Source organism: Mixophyes fleayi, chromosome 3 (genome assembly GCF_038048845.1).
Source record: "Mixophyes fleayi isolate aMixFle1 chromosome 3, aMixFle1.hap1, whole genome shotgun sequence".
Taxonomy (NCBI): Eukaryota; Metazoa; Chordata; class Amphibia; order Anura; family Limnodynastidae; genus Mixophyes; species Mixophyes fleayi.
The window spans coordinates 344,924,286-344,944,398 of NC_134404.1; the positions used below are offsets into that span (position 1 = coordinate 344,924,286).

At 37.6% G+C, this 20,113-nt stretch overlaps 1 protein-coding gene across 1 annotated transcript in view; it reads left to right on the forward strand.

The window, feature by feature from the left end:
* Nucleotides 1-20,113, forward strand: part of DNAH8 (dynein axonemal heavy chain 8) — a 354,390-nt gene that overhangs the window by 149,060 nt on the left and 185,217 nt on the right. The window contains exons 33-40 of the mRNA XM_075204457.1: nucleotides 515-615; nucleotides 1,273-1,410; nucleotides 5,861-6,101; nucleotides 6,787-6,986; nucleotides 10,945-11,098; nucleotides 11,171-11,334; nucleotides 14,283-14,385; nucleotides 16,952-17,056. Of these exons, the coding sequence (XP_075060558.1) occupies nucleotides 515-615; nucleotides 1,273-1,410; nucleotides 5,861-6,101; nucleotides 6,787-6,986; nucleotides 10,945-11,098; nucleotides 11,171-11,334; nucleotides 14,283-14,385; nucleotides 16,952-17,056 (1,206 nt within the window). The remainder of the gene's footprint in view (nucleotides 1-514; nucleotides 616-1,272; nucleotides 1,411-5,860; nucleotides 6,102-6,786; nucleotides 6,987-10,944; nucleotides 11,099-11,170; nucleotides 11,335-14,282; nucleotides 14,386-16,951; nucleotides 17,057-20,113) is intronic.

A 20,113-nucleotide genomic window follows, 5' to 3' on the forward strand; every position in this document is an offset into this window, starting at 1 on the left:
CCTCTTTCCACTCCTGAATCCAAGACTTCTCCCGTGCTGCCCCCCTTCACTGGAACGACCTCCCTCGCTCCATCCGTCTTTCTCACAATCTGTCCTCCTTCAAGAGGGCACTCAAAACTTACCTGTTCCTAAAGGCTTACCAACCTTCCACCTAACCTCTCCTCCACCTGTTCTTCCCCTCTCTCCTCCCAGCCCCCCTGTTCTCTCCCCACTTACTTCAACTTGCTCCCTGTGTGCCTGAGTTCTGTCTACCCTCCCTTAGGATGTTAGCTCATTTGAGCAGGGCCCTCTTCCCTTTGTTCTCCATATCTGCTCTTCTGCTCCGTCTTTACTGCATTAGCCTGCCTGGAGTCTCTGAAGTTTTGGTATTTTTTGTTAACCGTTTGTAATGTTTCACCTTGTTTAGTCTACTGTTTGTGCTGTGTACAGCGCTGCGGAACTCTTGTGGCGCCTAATAAATAAAGGATAATAATATCTCATCTGTGGAATTATATTTTTTTAACAATGTTTACAGGTAAAATTTGATGATCTGTGGAGAAAATTTGTCACTTATTCTTCTGGAGAACAGCTTTTTGGCTTACCTCTATCAAATTATAAAATGTTACATAAGCGGAGGTAAGATGATCTTTTTCTGTAAGACTGTGCGCGGTTAAAGCTGTGTTTGCTCTGTGTCTTGAATGCCATTCCTTATAAAGAACCCTGTATGTAAAGATTAAGATTTTCAATAGGCCCCTTTCTCCGGTGATAAGGTTGGTTTTTATTGCTCTCCAAAAAATACTCTCCCGTAGTGGTAGGGGTTAACTTAGTGCTTCGCCAGGCCAGTCTCTGCAAATATGCGCCTGCGTGAGCCGACTAGCCGGATCACACATGCTCAGATTTCAGTTCCACTAAAATAAAAAAAATAGTAAAACACAAATGAAAATTATTAAAAAAATATTAATAAAGCATTCTTTAAATGATTTTCATCTATTATCATCAGTGATGGCTGCCACATCTGTTATCGTCAAAAGTTTTGCAGTTGTATAAGTACTGCTCAGAGACTCGTTAAACAGTATCACTAGCAAAAGTTGGTGAATCTTACTTCTACCAGAGATTACTGCCAATCACTAGCTGTTACCCTTTCATGTATTGGTTGAAGCAAGAAAATTCCTTATCTCCAGCTAAAACTTTGTGCCACCTGTGGGGACTTTTACACTGACTGGTTGTCACACCATTTTCTGTAAGTGTCATTCACTTTTTTATTGTATATTCTGTTTTTATTTTCTTATGTAGGAAGGAACTGGGATTGTTACAGAAGCTTTATGTACTATATGATGATGTAAGAAATAAAATTAGTGAATACTATGAAATACTATGGACAGACATAGACATTGGAAAAATTATCACCGATCTGCAGGATTTTCAGAAGAGGTATGGCAGTGGAATACACTATTACAAACTCATCTTCTGTCTGCATAGGCTATGTACACAGTGTTGTCTGCAATACGATTTTATAGCTTATTAACACATATGAACCTATTTGTGTTTTTTTGTATTCATTAAATATGTGCTTTATATGCATGTTTACATGGCGTGTTTACAAATGTGTTCAATCTGCATCTTTGGCAAAACTGAAAGTTATTATTTTGCTTAAGCCAAAAACACTTTGCCCCACTTCCGGATCTCCTCCCAGACCATCGGGGAAAATGGCAGGAGTGCTCCTTTGCTAACATACTGTTATAAACCCTTTATCCTCTCTTATAGATAATATTACCACCTTATCATATCTAATTTTGTTATAATATGTGAGGTCTTATTTCATTGCAATATTCTCAGGTGTACTTGAATTAGTGTATTAAAGTTTACTATCACCATACCTGGGAAAGGGGCTTCAAAGCCTAAGTTTAGTAAATATACCCTCAGGAGATCAGACAAAGAGACTGGCTCCCAGAGAGGCCATTCAGACTCTTCTATCTTTCAGAATCATTACTCAGGTCCCAGAAAATAAATGGCGAAGGGGTTTTAATCTTTTCTTAGTCCAGAAGCCTGATGGGTCATTCAGACCAATCAGAAATTTACAATCCTTGAACATCCATATGCAGATGGACAAGTTCAAAATTAAGTTGCCGAGATCTGTCATCATCAGCATGGAATAGGAGGAGTTCAACACCATGAACTGGGAGGGGCACCAGTGTCTCCTCAGGTTTGCTGTGTAGTCTCAGCATTTCCAGTTCAGGGCCCTACAATTTGGCTTGTCTACGGCCCAAAGGGTCTTCATCGAGGTCATGGTAGCCTTGCTGTATACCAGGGGGTAACAGTGAACCCCTACCTGGATAACATTTGATCAAGGCAAGCTTCCCAGCCTTACTTTACAGCCATGTGACAGAACATGTCAAGACTTCGGAGTCTCTCGTGTGGATCTTAAACTTAAAGATATTCATCCTGGTGCCTGCCCAGAGGATGGTTTATTATGGTTGTTATTCAACATCCTATATCTTTAGGACCTAGTGAAGTCCTTCTTGGCCAAGAAAAAGGTGTTGGTGCACTTTTTCATGATTGTCTTGAGCAAAATGGTCTCCTCCTCCTTGGCAATCCAATTCGCCCAGTTCCACTCGTGGGAGTTCCAGAACTAACTAATATCGAAGTGGAACAGGTCCCAATCCAGGTGAAGTTGCTTAATTATATTGAAAAAGCATTTAAAAAATAGACATTTTCTGGTGACACTTTCATGATTGAGCCCTTTGAAAAAGTTACTGATGGAATAATGAAAATCGGCAGAATATTATAATTGACATAGATTTTATTTCCTATTGTGGATTCCAAATATTGCAGCAATTATTTGTTTCTTCTTTTATTGATAAGCACACTTTTGGTCTCAACTAAGAAGGAGTTTTGGGCATCTGTGTATGTCTCCTTGCTGTTAATCTATCTAGTAGCGGTGTGTGCTGGTACGGAGTCTGAAACACAACTGCAGGTGAGAGTATATTGAGCGGAGCTCCGTCATTAGGTCCACTGTGAGGCTCTATGCAGAAATAATTATTTAAGTTATGAAGCTGTCGTCTTGGAACCCCAAGAAGGATTTATCTACTTACACACTTGTCCGACTGCTTCCTCGTTCGATTTCCATATATGGGGAGATATGACCTTTGTGCCGTCGGAATCTGGTAGATGACCATCACTTCATGCAACCAAGTTATTGCTAATTAGCAAACCTAAAACATCTACTGACAGACCATCTTTCTCCTCTTGCTTTGACTATCCTGCTATCTGGAATTTGTGATATATATCATCTCGGAACAAGATACTATGGAGCATATTAATTATCTACTGCTTTTTTGCTACGATCGTTTGCATTGTATAATATCCCTTTCTATGGTCACTTTTGCAAAGTGGTCACTATGTGATAGTTACAAGGGGGAAAGCAGGTCAAAAGATCCCCTTTACCGAAATGTTCTCCCATAGGCCATTTGAAGATGGCGTTAGCTGTCAGGCACAAATTCCAAAAGCGAAGATTTTCGAAACTTGTTAAATGGTGTAAAATAGCATTCCACATAGAAAACTACGGGGACTGCTTTCGTGTACGAAGACACTGGAGCTGCAGCAGATATCTCCAATATCTGCTGCAATGCTCTAATAATAAATTTAAAGGGCCGTACTGGGACTAAAAATCAGCCCTGGCATTTAAAGCACACAGGCCCACCCCTGTTCCAGATAATAATAATATTACAGTACATTTTGCAAAGGTCATTGTTATACTCTTTATTTGCAGCATAGGGTTTACCAATATCAGATAATGATATGTACAGGACCGGCAAGAGAAATTTAGAAACTTTTGGGGCCCCCCTCCATGGACGAGTAGCAATTAAACTGTGTGCCGCCGCACAACGCCGACGCCAAAAGTGGCGTGACCACATTGTGCTGGGGGTGTAGTCAACATGGGGCATTGATACGTATATTGTAATAAAACATTACATTTATCATGCCCTTCCAGCCACATTGACACCCCTAGCTCACTGTACTTATCTATGCTTCTGGTGCTGCCGACATTCATCAGGGTGGGAACTTCCTGTAGAGTGAGCAGGGAAGCTCTTTGTCTCACAAGATTACCAAATCTTGTGATACTTAGATCTCCACTGCTTGCTCTGCAGGATGTGTCTTGTTCAAGGACCGGGAACAGCTATCAGCTCCCTTCACCACTTGTGGCAGATGGTTTCTTTAGCTAAGTTCCTGCTTGTCTTGATCCTGGAGTGTTGGATGCCTTATTTTGAAAAAAATGGGTCAGAAAAGTTTAGAAAACTCCAACCAGTCCCAGTGTTAAATCAATTGCACTCACGTTTTATAATTAGGCCTCATTCCATTCCCAACAATAATAATATTCACATTTAATAAGTAGGATATTTTTCCTCCAACCAGCCTCAACATTAAATTAACAGTATACCCATTTTATCAAAACCTATTCCCCTCCCTCCAAACAGTCCCAGCAATAAATTAAATAGCATTTACATTTAATAAATATAACCGTTTTCCACAACCATCTCCGTCATTAAATAATTCATATTTACATTTAATAAATAGCCCTCCTCCCCAAAATCAGCCCCACGTTCAATCAATTAATAGTCCCAAACCACCCCAGCATTAAATAATTAGCCCGCACCTACACTCTATTATTAAAAAGCCCACCTCCCACACTATATTAAGATCCTCCCTTCCCTCACATATTATATTAACATACTGCGCCCACACACACGATATATTAACATACTGCTCACAAACACACGCCATAGTAACATACTACTCACACACACACGCCATAGTAACATACTGTGCCCACACACACACGCACGCCAAATTAGCATACTGCGCCCACACACACGCCATATTAACATATGGCGTCCACCCACACACGCTATGTTAAAATACTGCGTCCACACACGCCATATTAAAATATTGCGTCCACACACGCCATATTAAAATACTGCGTACATCCACACACGCCATATTAAAATACTGCGTACATCCACACACGCCATATTAAAATACTGCGTACACCCACACACGCCATATTAAAATACTGCGTACATCCATACACGCTATATTAAAATACTGCGTCCACACACACTATGTTAACATATCATACACACACTATATTAACATAGCACACACACTATATTAACAACATACATACATACATACATACATACATACCTACCTTGTTACATCCGCGCACGCAGTCTGCTTCACTTCTTGATCCATACATGTGATTACTTGAATCTGCTGCTCGTCAATGAATCTCTGTCCAGCAAGCAGCGCGCAGTAAGGTACTGATCGGCCCATCAAACCATCGCCCATTCTGGCACTCCGGCCCTGCATGTCAGTTACTTCACTGCTATTTCAAAAGTAAAACTGCATTTAGTCTTAATGGGTATTTTGTTATGTGTGACGGCAGAAACAGTGTCCCTTCTATGGTGCATTACAGGACTCCATTGCTCCAGTCTCTTTATAGGGATCCCTGGTCACTGACTGAGACACAATGGAGTCATTTACTGGCTGAACTGGAAGGGAAGCTACAGTAAGTAGTTGGCCACAAAATCCGTATTCAGCAAAAATTGCTATATATTTTGCCAACCTCAACATTAACTCATAGTACGGTGCTGTAAAGAGGGAACACATAATACAAACAAGAAAGAACAGGTCCTCTGCAGTCATTGGCTATATTTTAAGGAACACTAAGACACTGAAACCTATATAGTAAACAACTTATTTGGGAGCAACATAGAAGAACAACATTATGGAGTGTTTGCCTGTTTGTGCCAAGTGTATTTGACACATTATTCAACATTTTGAGCATAAATAACAAAATATACTAATATTTGTTTTAAAGATGCATTAAACTTCCAAGAGGTCTAAAGTACTGGCAAGCATTCCTAGACCTTAAGAAAACAATAGATGACTTCAGTGAATGTTGCCATTTGTTAGAAATGATGACGAATATGTCTATGAAGAAAAGACACTGGAACCGTATAGCTGATCTTACAGGGTATAAGTTTGATATTGAATCTAAATCATTTTGTTTGCGAAACATCATGGAAGCACCAATTCTGAAATATAAGGATGACATTGAGGTAAGTGTTTTTTTTTTTTAATTGTGCCTCAGATAAGCAAATATAGCACTGCTTTATTTAAAGCAGTGTACAGAGGTTTGTGAGGGTTTAGCAGCACTAACGTCAAAGAGACCAATTTGTGTTTGTTCTGTTACATAATATCATCACTTAGTGTTGGCGAGTGCTACGTGATCATCATTTTATCAACCTGTGTAAGAAATGTAAGACGTTCATAGTTGCCCTGCTGGTCTTCTACAGCAGGGGACGCATTTACTGTTTCCAATGCTGGACGGGCTTTTTCAGGTTTCCACAATGGCAGCTGCCTGTATTATTTACTCACAAATCACAGCACTTAGAAGGTCCCACCTACACTGGCGAGAGACAATCAAATGAGTACTAAAATGTGAGCTTCTGTGCTGACAAGAAGAACCTATTTAAAACAAGTCACACTAAGTACGAGGGCTAGAGATAACATCAGTTTTGAACTGACTCTTAAGTTTAATTTTATCCATTTTGTCACAACCTCAATAACTTTATTTCTTGAATGATTTGTTATTAGAAATCAACAGGTTAATTTAAAGCATGTGAATTTACCAATCTGTGGCACAAGTCAAAGATTATCCTAAACTCCCCTGAGAGATGTTGAGCCAGCTCATAGTGTCTTGTGAAATAAGTAATCATTCTTTATTTGTAACTGACAATGCAGGATATTTGCCTATCATCTCTTAAAGAGGAGGACATTGAAGCTAAACTGGCCCAGGTGATAGAAGTTTGGAATAACCAGTTTCTCAGTTTTTCCGCATGTAAAGGCAGAGGTGAATTATTGCTAAAGGGGGCAGAAGTTGCAGAAATTATTACTATGATGGAAGACAGCCTGATGGTTCTAGGATCATTATTTATTAACAGGTAATACTGTGCAAAGCAGTCACTCATTATTGTTTACAGTTAACTGTTGGACAGTTAACAATAATGTCACTATTTCTTAAACCTGTTTTACTAGACAGTGAACCTTTTCATGTTCTGTATTCGGGATATCTTTTCCTGTACATATATTCTCCATGTTTCATGTACCTGACTGTCATATTTAAGCTCATTACTAGTCATTTAAAACTGCAAATATGTGTATGTAAATTAATTTATAGTAACAACTTGATATGGCTCAGGAGCTCTGTGCACAGCAAGGGTTAAAACCTTAAAACTGACTCTAAATTAAACTGTCCCTTTGATTGTGCTAAACTCCTTCCTTTTCCCCATGAGGTGTAGGAGTGGCCAAACCCATGGTCACAGTTGAGTGTCCTGTATCAATTTATGGCACGGGTAGCAAAAGTTGAAGTCTTTGAAATATTTCTTTAAAGACAGTGATACTCAACACACTGCTGAGACAGGCAGCTGGGTTAACTGTTAATGACAAACTGGTGAAATAGGGACACAGGAAAATATCATATCATATTTTCTCCAATATCAAACTGTGTGGTATGTAGAAGAAGGGAAACTTATGACCTGTTGTGTGGAGGTAAAATCATATTTGTAGGCCCTCCTGGTGCAAAGGTGGGCCCGTGTAAAGAAAATCTGACGTGAAAGGTATTTTGCACAGGAGTCATTAAAAATCTAAATTGCATTTGCACAGACATTCTAGTTCTGACATCACAGGAAGGGGGACTGTAGGCCCCTGCAGCAGGTAGCCCACAGGGTTTTAAAACTATCCTGTAACTCTAATAACTTGTTCACCTTTGGGAGTCAATTTTCTTATTGAGGAGTGTCCCTTTATTCTGCTTCTCCCAGCACCAGAAACTTGATCATATGTAATTCATCATTTCTGTGTTTTATCCCTTTTTATTTTACAAGAAACCATTGCATTATATCTTTGTATGTCATTTGTTAATTGTTGTTATCTTTAGCATTGTGTATTTATTTTCCGTATTAAATTACACTTAATAAGTTCAGATCTCTGTTTTCTTACGAATTAACGTGTCAGACAGCTTGGTTTTAAAATGCTACATAATTGAAACAGGGGAGATCACTTGGTTTCTGATAACCATGGTAAAAGTAAATTGTGATAATTTTTTTTAAGGGAGAACTGAAGGTTTCCTGAGTAAGAGTGTCAGCTCTTCACAAAAAACATTAGTGGTGGCATAATTGGTAAGGCAAGTCAGTGTGTGGCATAGATAGGGGAAGTTTTAATAATGTTAGACAGACCAGGCGGTTGTTTTTGAATAACCCTTTATCATGCAGGTGAGTGCTGGATCATGATACTGACCTTTACATAAGTGTCACTGGACTTCATCCATACTACGGGACCTGGTGTCTGCTGAATTATGGAAAGTGTTTGGCATATGTATATACTGGTCATAAGATGTCTAACAAGCTAAACAAAAATGTGGTATGATGAAAGGCATTAATAGACATCAGAAGGTGAGGAATAGTGTGTTTATAATTAATCTTGTTCACTAAATTGTCTGGAACCACAATTCTTAGCTACAGTGTAAATGCAGACATGGACATTATGAGGAGGCCCAGTGCCCGTGTACATGCAGAGGAGGGCACAGACCAGCTAATGCTTTATAGTAGTCACAACATCACTCTACTGGAGGTCATCTAAATGCATAAAACTGCTCTGACTTAGCCTCCTCAAATCAATCTGCTGTGTACCTGCTTCTAAGAACCTCAGATTCAAAGGGACAATAAGGTAAACAATGAAGCAGTTATCTTTTAGTTTTCTATTTTTTGCAAAAGTGAAGGTGAGTCACAATGTGCTTGAATAGCAAAATAGCTTCCCAATGAAATTTCTGGTTTTACCCTTGCCTGGAGATGTGTAAAAAGCTGAAAATGTCTGCACCCCTGCCTAATTCTATCCAAATTTTAGCACATTCAAAGAAAGACATGTTCGTATTCTGTTTCACTTACATCTGCGTAATTGTTTGTGAGCTTGTTGAAAGTCATATAGAAGACTTTTTTTTTTTAAATAGCTGCAACAGTGATTGTGTCTATGATCTCCGATTTTGGGAATCAGGAAGTTTTCCTGAGAGTTGTAGTATTAAGCATAATGATTTAAATTATGCAAAAAACATTTTTTAATGGAATTTCCATTTAGGTTTCCATTATATATATATTTTTTTTCACATTAGGAGTGGTTTAGGGTTAACATGAAATATTTGTGTATGCAAAAATATGCATCTTACATTTAGGGAGTGACTGCTCATGTACAGAAACGGACATTACAACAAATAGTGCAATTGCAGGCAATTCACAAATTACACTTACAACTCTCTTCGACTTGAGAGGGGCAGGGAATGGGCGGACTAACGTAGGACATGTACAGTAAGGGCGTGACAACACAGATGTGGCAGAAAAACAAGTAGCTTTGAGATATAAAGAGCTTGTTTTGGACGTGGCTGTGTGCTCTTGAGTTTGCAACGCCCTTACAGTACATTGACTATGACAAAATGCCCCTTATCCTCCCTGTTCACTTCACGAAATCGTAGGCTGTAGTAATTGTCCTTCGATGACGGAGCGGACAGGGCTGCGTTTACTGACTTATGTCCTAGTTCTGGGCATGCGCAGTAATTTTGCCTACAATATGTTCAAAATGGGCAGATACGTGCCTTGTTGAATCAGGCACATTGAAGTCATCTTTATTTATATAAATGATGTTACATTTTTTAATTTTTTAAAATTTATATTTGAACATTATTTTTTTTTAAATGATAATACTGTTCACAGTTGTTATTTTTAGTTATTATAAAACAAATGTTTCATGCTTTCTGATGTGAATTGTTATTGTACATACGCATGTGCGGATAGTGCAGTCTGTTGTGTCAGTCTACATATGGCAAGTACTGTTTATACAGAGCGTATTTTCACACATATTCAAATCATAAAGTATTTTGCATTCCACTTGGATTTTAGTATGGGGAAAAATACACACAAGTTCCTGCTCTTTTTCAACACAAAACTTGCATCCAAGTTGTGTTTGGATATGAATCGCCCCATAACGTTTACACATATCTATATTTTGCGTTAGAAGCTTCTTATGATAATTGCATAATTTTACATCTATTGTGATAATGTGTCAAGAGAAAATATGTCAACTATCACCATCAACTGGAAAACTGCATCATTCTTGTGTAGGTGCAGAATTTACATTTGGTAAGGAATATATTTCACAAACATATGTAACCCAAAATAAGTCATATCTTAGCTTGTGCCTCGACCAGCTACTATACTACTCTTGCATATGGACGCCCCCGAATTCGTCTTAATGTCCTAGAGGCTGCAATTGTTTGGTACATGCATCTTTAAATAATGATACAAGTTGCGTTCAAATTTTCCATAAGGCGCATATTTACACAGCAAAAAAGCAATGTGCTCAACTCTCAAATCACCCCCAACAATATTAAATATTATTTATTGGGTTTTCATGTCCATAGAAATCAGTTCTTTTTCTGCAATGTTTGGTATAGTCCCTATATTCAAACAGGGCATTCATTAGGAGTAGTGAAGTGGACTTAGTCCAGAAGCCTCTTTATAACAGGTATTCACATGCTCATGGCTAGTTTATAGCAAGCAGGATTATTCCATAGAACTAAAGAATAAACTTTGTTTCGAGGAAGTGTGGGTAGAGACATGCAAATTGCTAATTAGTTGTCCCTTTTGGCCAACTGTGCACCCAGAAACATTATTGATTTAAGATGTTTCCACCATTACATCTATGCATTCATGTATTATAATCAGCTCCTAAGTGAATTATTGCTTACAGAGATTTTCATTATAGAGACTGTAAATTAAACCATGAGTGGTTAGTTCCCAATACAAGTCTATAATCCTGTATTTGTTCTAGCCTTATAGTTTCACTCTTGTGTTGCAGGTATAATGCACCTTTTAAAGATGCAATTCAGAGCTGGATACAAAAGCTTAGCACCTCATCCCATATCTTAGAAGAGTGGTTGGTGGTCCAGAATCTATGGGTTTACCTAGAAGCTGTTTTTGTTAACGAAGATATAGCAATTCAGTTACCTCAGGTAGGATGTTTGTGTTTGTATAAACCACACATACTTAGAATACTGATAACAAGTCTGTATGTTTACCCATAGGAAGCCAAACGTTTCAAGAACATAGGTACGACCTGGGTGAAAGTAATTGAGAGTGCTCATAAACAAACCAATGTCATTCAGTGCTGTGTTGGGGATGAAAACTTGGAACATCTGCTGCCTCATCTACATGAGCAGCTGGAAGCTTGTCAGAAGTCCCTAACAAGGTATAACGTATAGTGCTTCTAATGACCTATAAATGTCCAAGTTCTGCAGCCATTAAACATCCATAATCACAGCCTTGTTGTATATGTAAGAAATCAGTACATATGCAATGTAAGATCAGCTATGATAAAGTTGGGGTTTGCATTTCATTGTACATCATAGTATATTTCATCTCATGTCCAGGAAAAGGGTTGTCTATTATTAAGATGAGAATACTGTCATTGTTGCTTACACTTGGATGACAGAGATATCACAGCTTCATTACACATATTATAGAGCTCCTGCCTTACTATCCTCATTATAATATCATTATATTGTCTTTAATCATCCTTCAGTGAATGAAATCTCTATATGCTGTACAGTAATTATTTCCACATCACATGGAAGCTATAAGCTTTCTCTAGTTAGGCTCACTGGGTCTGAGTCATTAAGGAGAGCAAAGCATAAGGCTTCTTCTTTTTCTCTTTTGATGATGTTAGTTCCAACTGGCAGGCAGCACCTCTATGTAATCTATTAATACAAATCACAAAGGATAGCTATAGTAATAAAAATGAGATAATGAATAATTATTACAGATAATAGATCATGCTTATGAGTATCTTTCTAGATAGACACTTGTGCGACAACAACATTTTAAAAGTACACTTGTTTCTGGCTGCTTGTTCAACCTCCCTTGTGTCAGCACAGTGATCATTAGACTAACGTTAATAAATAATCATTATACTTATGTGAAAAGTGTTTTTCATACACCCTCTTATAAACCTGAGCGGACAATATTTATCATAGCAACTCTTAATTTACAACAAGAACTGAATCAGAGACAAGGCCGATGAAATGAAGAAATAGGTTTAATATTCAGTGATGGGAAACTACAAATCAGGACAAAACGTGGACTGATAATTTATTTGATTTAAAATATTTATTGATAAGGGAATGTAAAACTTTCTGACATAAGACAACATTTGACCAGTATATTAATTATTATCTGGCACCTAGAGGTCTTAGACCCAAAATATTGCCAGTTTATGAATTTGCAAATGATGGTCTTAGACAAGACTGGGAACATATTTTACTTCAATGCTCTATTGACCTAATAAAAAGTTTTATTAAACATCAAATAAAGCTTGAGGAATATACACAAAAAATTACTGAATTAGGGGAAACATTTAAATAATTTGAATGATTAGACAAATTAAAAAAATTCTATGATAAACACAAAAAAGAATTGAACAACTTCTTTTAGAGAAGAAAAAAAGGAAGTCCATGAGAGATACAAATTACTTTGATACTAATTATAGCTTTAAATGGAATATTAACAAAACTAGATAAGACACAAGAAGTTAAAATTACAGTATGCCAGAAATTAAAACCTCTGAAGGAGAATGTACTGAGAGTCCTAGAAAATCAGGAGATACATCAACCATACAAATAGATTTTTTAGGCAGAGGGTCCAGGACAACAGAAGACATAATAGATATGTTCACCAGAAAACACGAAGGAGTAGGAAAAAATTTGAGAAAACGAGGCAACAAGGAATGGGAGGGCAATTCCCAACTCCGTCACAAGCACTTAAAACGGTAGAGGATTCAGAACAATCTTTGAGTTATCAACTTTTCGGCAAAAGAGATAACAACAGCATAATATAATTGTATTATCTAAAAGTCTATCATTTTCACCTACAAACAGTCCTGATAGGTTTGAATTGGAGAAGGACCTCCACCTCTATGCCAGAAAGATACTTTTATATAAATATTTCAAACAGAAGCAAACTGGTTTAAATACTGCTTTCAGTAATGAGTTAGAACTTACACCACAGGATGCAGAAGCCATCCAGATTTTGGAAGATTTACAGTGAGAAAGTTATCTTATATTCGTAACACAATGGATGTACTGGGCACATTACAACATTTAAATGTAAATACCAATGTTTGGCTTTGTAGATGCACTGTGGAATCATTATACATAAGTATAAAACATCACGTAGGATTGGACGCAGTAAAATATTTCTTCTGAATAAAGGTGAATAATAAACATAATAACTTCATCTTGGAACTAATATAATTTGTACTTACAAAGAATGACTTGTATTTAATTTAAATTTCTATTTGCAAATTAGGGGCACAGCAATGGGTAAAACTTATGGCCCCATTTATGCAAATATTTACCTGGGGTGGTGGGAAAGCAAAGTTGTCTTCACTCCAGACAATGAACAATATACCTGATATGTAATTATTTGGCTTAGATTTTTTGATGATATAGATCATCGGGGAAGGAACAAAAGGATAAGTTCAATGAATTTGTATCTTTATTCAACATCAATATCATTAATCATTAAATGATTGACTAGTGCTATATTTGGAGTGAAAATTTTGGGTAATGGATACTAGTTTGCAAAACTTTTATATACTTGATGACTTCCTACAGCAGCTGTTTCATGTTGATGAGTTTAGAATATCACAATCATATGGAGGGCTCTATGCTATAGGAAGAACTGGGAAACTTGTTCTGCTTTCTCCGTTCTTCTCTGGCTTTGGCTCACAGACATATGCTGCCAACCCTCTCCTACTGCTGTCCCGATGTGTGTGTTACATGACTTGTGGCTATTTACATTAATATTCTCATGCATTACGCTAGTAATATTATGTTGTTTTTTTTATCTTAAATCAAGTTAGATGCTTACCACCCAACTATCAAAGCATATTTATCCTGATTTATCTGGACCCTACAGGAGTCCTGTTTCTTTTTCTACCTAGCACTTTCATAAATATATATAAAATGAAAAAAACATACCAATACCATATTCTCTTCCATCCTTTGCAATAATGATTTTTTTAAATCTAATAATGAGAAAATAATAATAATAATAAAAATAATAACAATAATAATAATAATAATTAATGAGAATAAAATAAGCAACTAAATATGGTTTTGGGTTGTTGTCTTTTTTAAGGTATTTGGAGAAAAAGAGGCTTCAGTTTCCGAGATTCTTTTTTATATCTGACCCTGTACTGCTGCAAATTGTAGGGCAAGCAAGTGATTCGCACACCATACAGGTATAATTACATGGTTAATGTAAAGCAGTAGTACATATTTAGACTAGAATATAGAGTTGTAATAAAAACATCATAAATAGCAAATTAAAGATTGTAAAAGATACGGCCAGAACGGGTCCTATATTTGTTGGTTTGTGGATGTTCCTGAAATTGCCCAGGATATAAACAGGAAAACGTCACATTAAAGTCCAAACCACTTCCACTGCATCATTCCCTTCTTTTTCAGTATTTCTTTTAAAATAAGACTAACTGTGGCATTAAATTATTAATGAGAATGAGGTGACATCGGGACTGTCTTTATTACACATTGTCACTATTGTGTGATTGAAGCTTTTTATTACATTGTTCAAAGTGATAATGAAAATACACTTTCCCACAGATAAAAGATGCAAAATACAACTATTATATAGATGTGTACTCATTTAACTGTTCCCCTTTTCCAACCCCTCTGTTTCATGAGAAGAGATTAGTAAAATTTCTTGCCATGCTCTCATCTGACATTCTTTGGTGTGGAGGAAAAGTTTGTGTGCCCTCCCGCCAGCAGAGAACACCTCTGAACCACCCAATTCCTCCCAGGGGCTGTTGTACTACTACAGATGCTGTCATCTTGGCCCGTAAGTCCACGCACTTACCCTTAAACATGGGTGTGTTCCTGAAATTTAGGCACATAAAATTGCAAATCAGCACTTGCACTGGAGGATTGCACTTTTCAAGGCCTGGTTATTATTATTATTATTATTATTATTAATTTGTTAGGCGCCTTACATAGTACAAACAGTAGACCATACAGGGTGAAATATTACAGAACAATAAACACAAAGTACCAATGCTTCAGAAACTCTGGTTATCCTAAGGGGAGGTGGACAAAACAGGCACGAAAGGGAGGATTATCCAATAGGTTAATTAGGCTGCAGCCTAGAGTGAAAAGCTTTTGGGGACAAAATATTTTTGGGGGTGCAAAATTGTGATAGGGCGAGGTATAAACTCTTATTAATTTTAATATATAAGAGAATAGTTGTTCTCCAAAGAAAAAGAAACTTTGAAAGGATTTAATCTTGACGTATTCCGATGGTAAAGACTGAAGACAATGAGTCGTTCGTGGACAGGTGCTTGAGGAATTGCGAGTAGGAGAGACGAGGATGGAAACAGGCACAGACGTGACAGCCCCCTCCACCTTCATCTCTTCACCATCAGTAGCGCTCATTCATGCCTCCATACACTGTCCTCATATTAATGAAAATGAAATGAGTGAATAAGATTGCTGGGAACATCTTAAAAAGCCAAGTGGAGTTAAGGTTCGAAAACATGCAAATGTAAACAATGGTGAGGTGGTGGAATGAAGGATAAGTTAGTTGTTACCTACCGCATATTAGCCTTGAATGGATGGCGAGGGGGCGCTACAAGCATAATAGTCTAGGGCGGCCTTAACCCATAATCAGGATCTAGCACTTTTGCACAGTTGTCTTGTTTTTATGAAATCATTATGATCATCATCATCATTTATTTATATAGCGCCACTAATTCCGCAGCGCTGTACAGAGAACTCACTCACATCAGTCCCTGCCTCATTGAAGCTTACAGTCTAAATTCCCTAACACACTCGAGACACACAGACATAGACTAGGGTCAATTTTTTAGCAGCCAATTAACCTACCAGTATGTTTTTGGAGTGTGGGAGGAAACCGGAGCACCCGGAGGAAACCCACGCAAACACAGGGAGAACATACAAACTCCTCACAGATAAGGCCATGGTCTGGAATTGAACTCATGACCCCAGTGCTGTAAGGCAGAAGTGCGAACCACTACGCCACCGTGCTGCCTTATACAATGTTAGTTTCCATTTTCACAAAATGTTGTATTACGTCTACCTGAGAAAAGCCCTATCTCCGTCAAAAAAGTTTTTTTTCCGCCATAAATAGGGCTTTTCCTTGTCTGTCAAAGACTGCTGATGTGCTGTCACAGGCGGTAACCACCACCACTGAAAATATTCACAAAGTTTCTCTGGCGATAACTTTTCCATGCAAAGCATGTTGAAGCCTATGTTTAAAGGATTGCGCAGTGCAAGTAGCGCCTCAATCCTTTTTCTGCTATCTTCATCTCAGGAAGGCAATGGAAGATATTCAACAAACAATGCTTTATATATTTAAATAAAGCATTGATTTCAAATCTCCATAATAGAAAAATAATATTTCAAAATATATATATTTTTATGCATTCTTTAACATTCTGAACTAAAAGCCCAATTCTTGATGTGGCCGCAATGTATTAAGATATGTACAATATTGTGACTGTAGGTTTACACCTATATTTGAGCTGTAAAATTGTGACCACTGTAATGTAGACCCAGAATATGGTGAATGTATGACAGGTCCACCAAAGTGCTTCTATGTAAACATTTAGTGATTTTTGCAGCACATAACAATTTGTACAATTGCACATTTTTCTTGGCTGTTATATACGTGCATATGTGTATATTGGAGGAAAGGGTTTCTTAATGGATTATTAATAAATCTTTGAAAATTATTAAGTGCTAATTAATATTTATAATGATTTGAACTCATTACAGACTCACTTGCCAGCACTGTCTGCCAATATTAATGAAGTAGAATTCTTTCCAAATAACTACAACTTGATATTATCTGTAATATCACGGGAAGGTGAAAAAATTCAGGTAACTAAATATTGTTTAAAAGCTTTACCTTCTACCCCATTTATTTTACTGTCTATTAGGTAAAGTCTTTGCATTTACCTAGTAATGTTTAATATGTGAATGTATATTTTTTTCCCCTCTTGCAATTTATGACCTGGTGACACAGAATTATCTTATATAACTAATCGATCATCATCATCATCATCAGCTATTTATATAGTGCCACTAATTCCGCAGCGCTAAACAGACACTAAACAGTTAAATAGTTGAGATTCTTCCTGATTGCTGTACCCACAACTTGTCGATTTGTTACCTCAGTTTAAAGTTAGTGTTTAGGATGTTGGATGTGAAGTTCTACAAGTACTGAATATGTTTGCTAAATGTAGCCATTTTCCAGTACAAATTATGTCTTGATTTTATTCTCACGTCCTTATCATTCCATGCGGTCTATTTACTTATTCTGCTCAGTGAACTGTGATAAGCTATATTATGTATCACATAATAAAGCTTCTTAAAAACTTACCCTCCTTGCAGTGCAATGTGATATTCGCCCACCTCTGTAATAGAGGATGGGGGTTCACATTTATCCTTACACCAACGCGATTGTCCCACGCAATGCATATTCTTTCTTCTTCTATTCAGCATGCGCTCGTAAAAAAAAAAAAAAAAAAAGTATAGTTCATGAGCGAGAGGCTCCGGCTGGATAAAGGTAAGTATATAGGGTTCTCTGGGTGATCTGACGCGTTTGAAATTTCAGTTTAGCTGTTTGCAGCTTTGCAAGTTGCATAGTTTCGCAATCCCAATATCAATATATGGGGACTGTCTTCAGAAACGTTAAATGGGTTATGGCAGTAGAAATGATTTCTCCTGCGCTGAACTCTTAGTAAATAATACAATGGCCATTTTATGAAGAAAACTACTGTTTTCTCCGTTTGTATGGCTCATCAAACATTTATAAATAGACCCCTCTATATACTGTGATCTGTGTGGTGCCATATCCATGTTTGGGTGCTTTAGGTTTGTTCAGGAACTTATGGAACAATCTGCACACCTTCAATTTGTAGTTAAGATGTAGAATTGTATATAGAACACCAGCTCTCTATTTTTGGTGCAGATTGTATGTGTATTACATTATATATAACGCAGCTTTTTTCCAAAATAGAGCAGAGGTAACTGAGGCTTTCATAGCAGGGAGGAGGGAAGAAAGCGTCACAACAGGACATTATTGTATTGATTAATATGCCTCACTCACGCTATCTCTGCTTCTCAATAGACGGCCATACAAAGAGGCCATCCCAAGGCAAATATTGAGGAAAGATTGGGCATGCACTGCTCTTTCCTTCATCAATTTCCTTGCTAGACTCTTTGAGCACTTTGCCATGGACTTAAATATTAGGTCCCATTGCTCATCTCCTAGGGACATATTCAACAACTAGTGAAGTAACACTTTCAGGCACTTACCGTAAAATCCACGGCCCTCTGTGTGCCCCGCATATTTAAGAATGGTGCATCGCAGCAGACATCATGGATATCTGCTGCTTTGCAATCTGCTTCATTTTTGGGAGCAGTTACCATTCAATAGTATGGTGACTGCTCCCTCTAGCAATCTAACAAGTTCCAAAAATATTTTTTTTCAGAAACTTGTTATGTTAATGTACGCCAGCTGAAGCTGGCGTACATTAACATAGTTGAAAACTTTCAGTGCTTATCAGCTCTGCTTCGAAGAGCAGAGTTGGACAGCGCATGTGTGGAGGGATCGTATGATCCCTCCCTGTCACTCACAGCTCTCGCTCTGCAACTATAGTTGCAGAGACAGAGTGGAGATGTTTGCTGTAAGAATAGAAGTGAAGAAGACCAGGAGGAGATCCGTGGACAGCACGTTCCTAAGAAGCAGGGTAAGTTTTTTTTTTATCAAAGAAACAGCAGTTTATCGGAACTGCTGTTTCTGTGTTGGATTCTTTATAAATTTGAGAAATAGTTCAATCCTTATCACTGGGATAAGGATTGAAAACTATTTTTCGCTTTATGCGAACATTGATAAATGTGCCCCCTAGAGTTAAACCTTGCCAGCATTCCCTTTTAGTCATGGACTTGAATCAGAAAGGTTGTGTTATGTGAGCATTCACAACGAGGCAGGAGCACCAAAGAACCTGCATGTGGATGCTGCACATGAATGCTTGGTCCATGCCTGCACTAGGATGCAGTTGAAGAACAAGCGGACATGTAAAAGCAGCACTCAGACAAACGCATGCCTGTAGGAAGTTTCATGTCTAAACTTGGCTATTTAATGGTCTTCACACTTACATCATGCACCAGTATTAGTGACAGGTTAAAATTTGTTGTCCAGAACACCCTAAGTAAGGCAAAGGGAAAATGGGCAATAAAACAATTAAGAAATATACACATCACACAGAGATACAAAATCTCTTGTGCGAATTCTAGTGACACAGTACAGTCATCTCATAAGGAGGAAGGTCCAAACATTTCAGTCAAAAAAACAATCATATCCATCAAGTCTAACATACCTGAACAATTGGGGCATGTAGATAGTAATTTAAAGCAATATGTTAAAAAATCACCAATCATCCTATAAAACCATACTCCAGTAACAGTAACAATACATGCTATTAGCTATGTATGTGAGATGACAACACAATGTCAAAATACCATTAACTCAACATACATGTTTGTATCATGGTTGTCTTTCATTACCATGACATAGGATTACACAGTTAAAGTATTGAGAATAAAGCAGATATAGTGTAATCTTGAGCTAGAAATTAGGCTGTTTATCTTCTCCAGGACTGTTTAAGACAGAACTTGCAGTTGTCCACTTGCTTTCTTATGCTACCAGCCCATGGAGCAGTCTATTATTAAACTATCTGAGCTAGCCAGTCATCCTGCTCACGTTACAGGGAGATACTTATTTAGAAAACATGTTATATAGTGATATCAGCAAATCGTAATAACGTAAGCAAGCAAATGTGTAACCGTAGTCCATTTTTAGGCTTCTTGCCAGGCATCCCAGCGACAACTCATAAGAGGGCATTCCAATAGTGCTTTAATGTCTGGAAATTT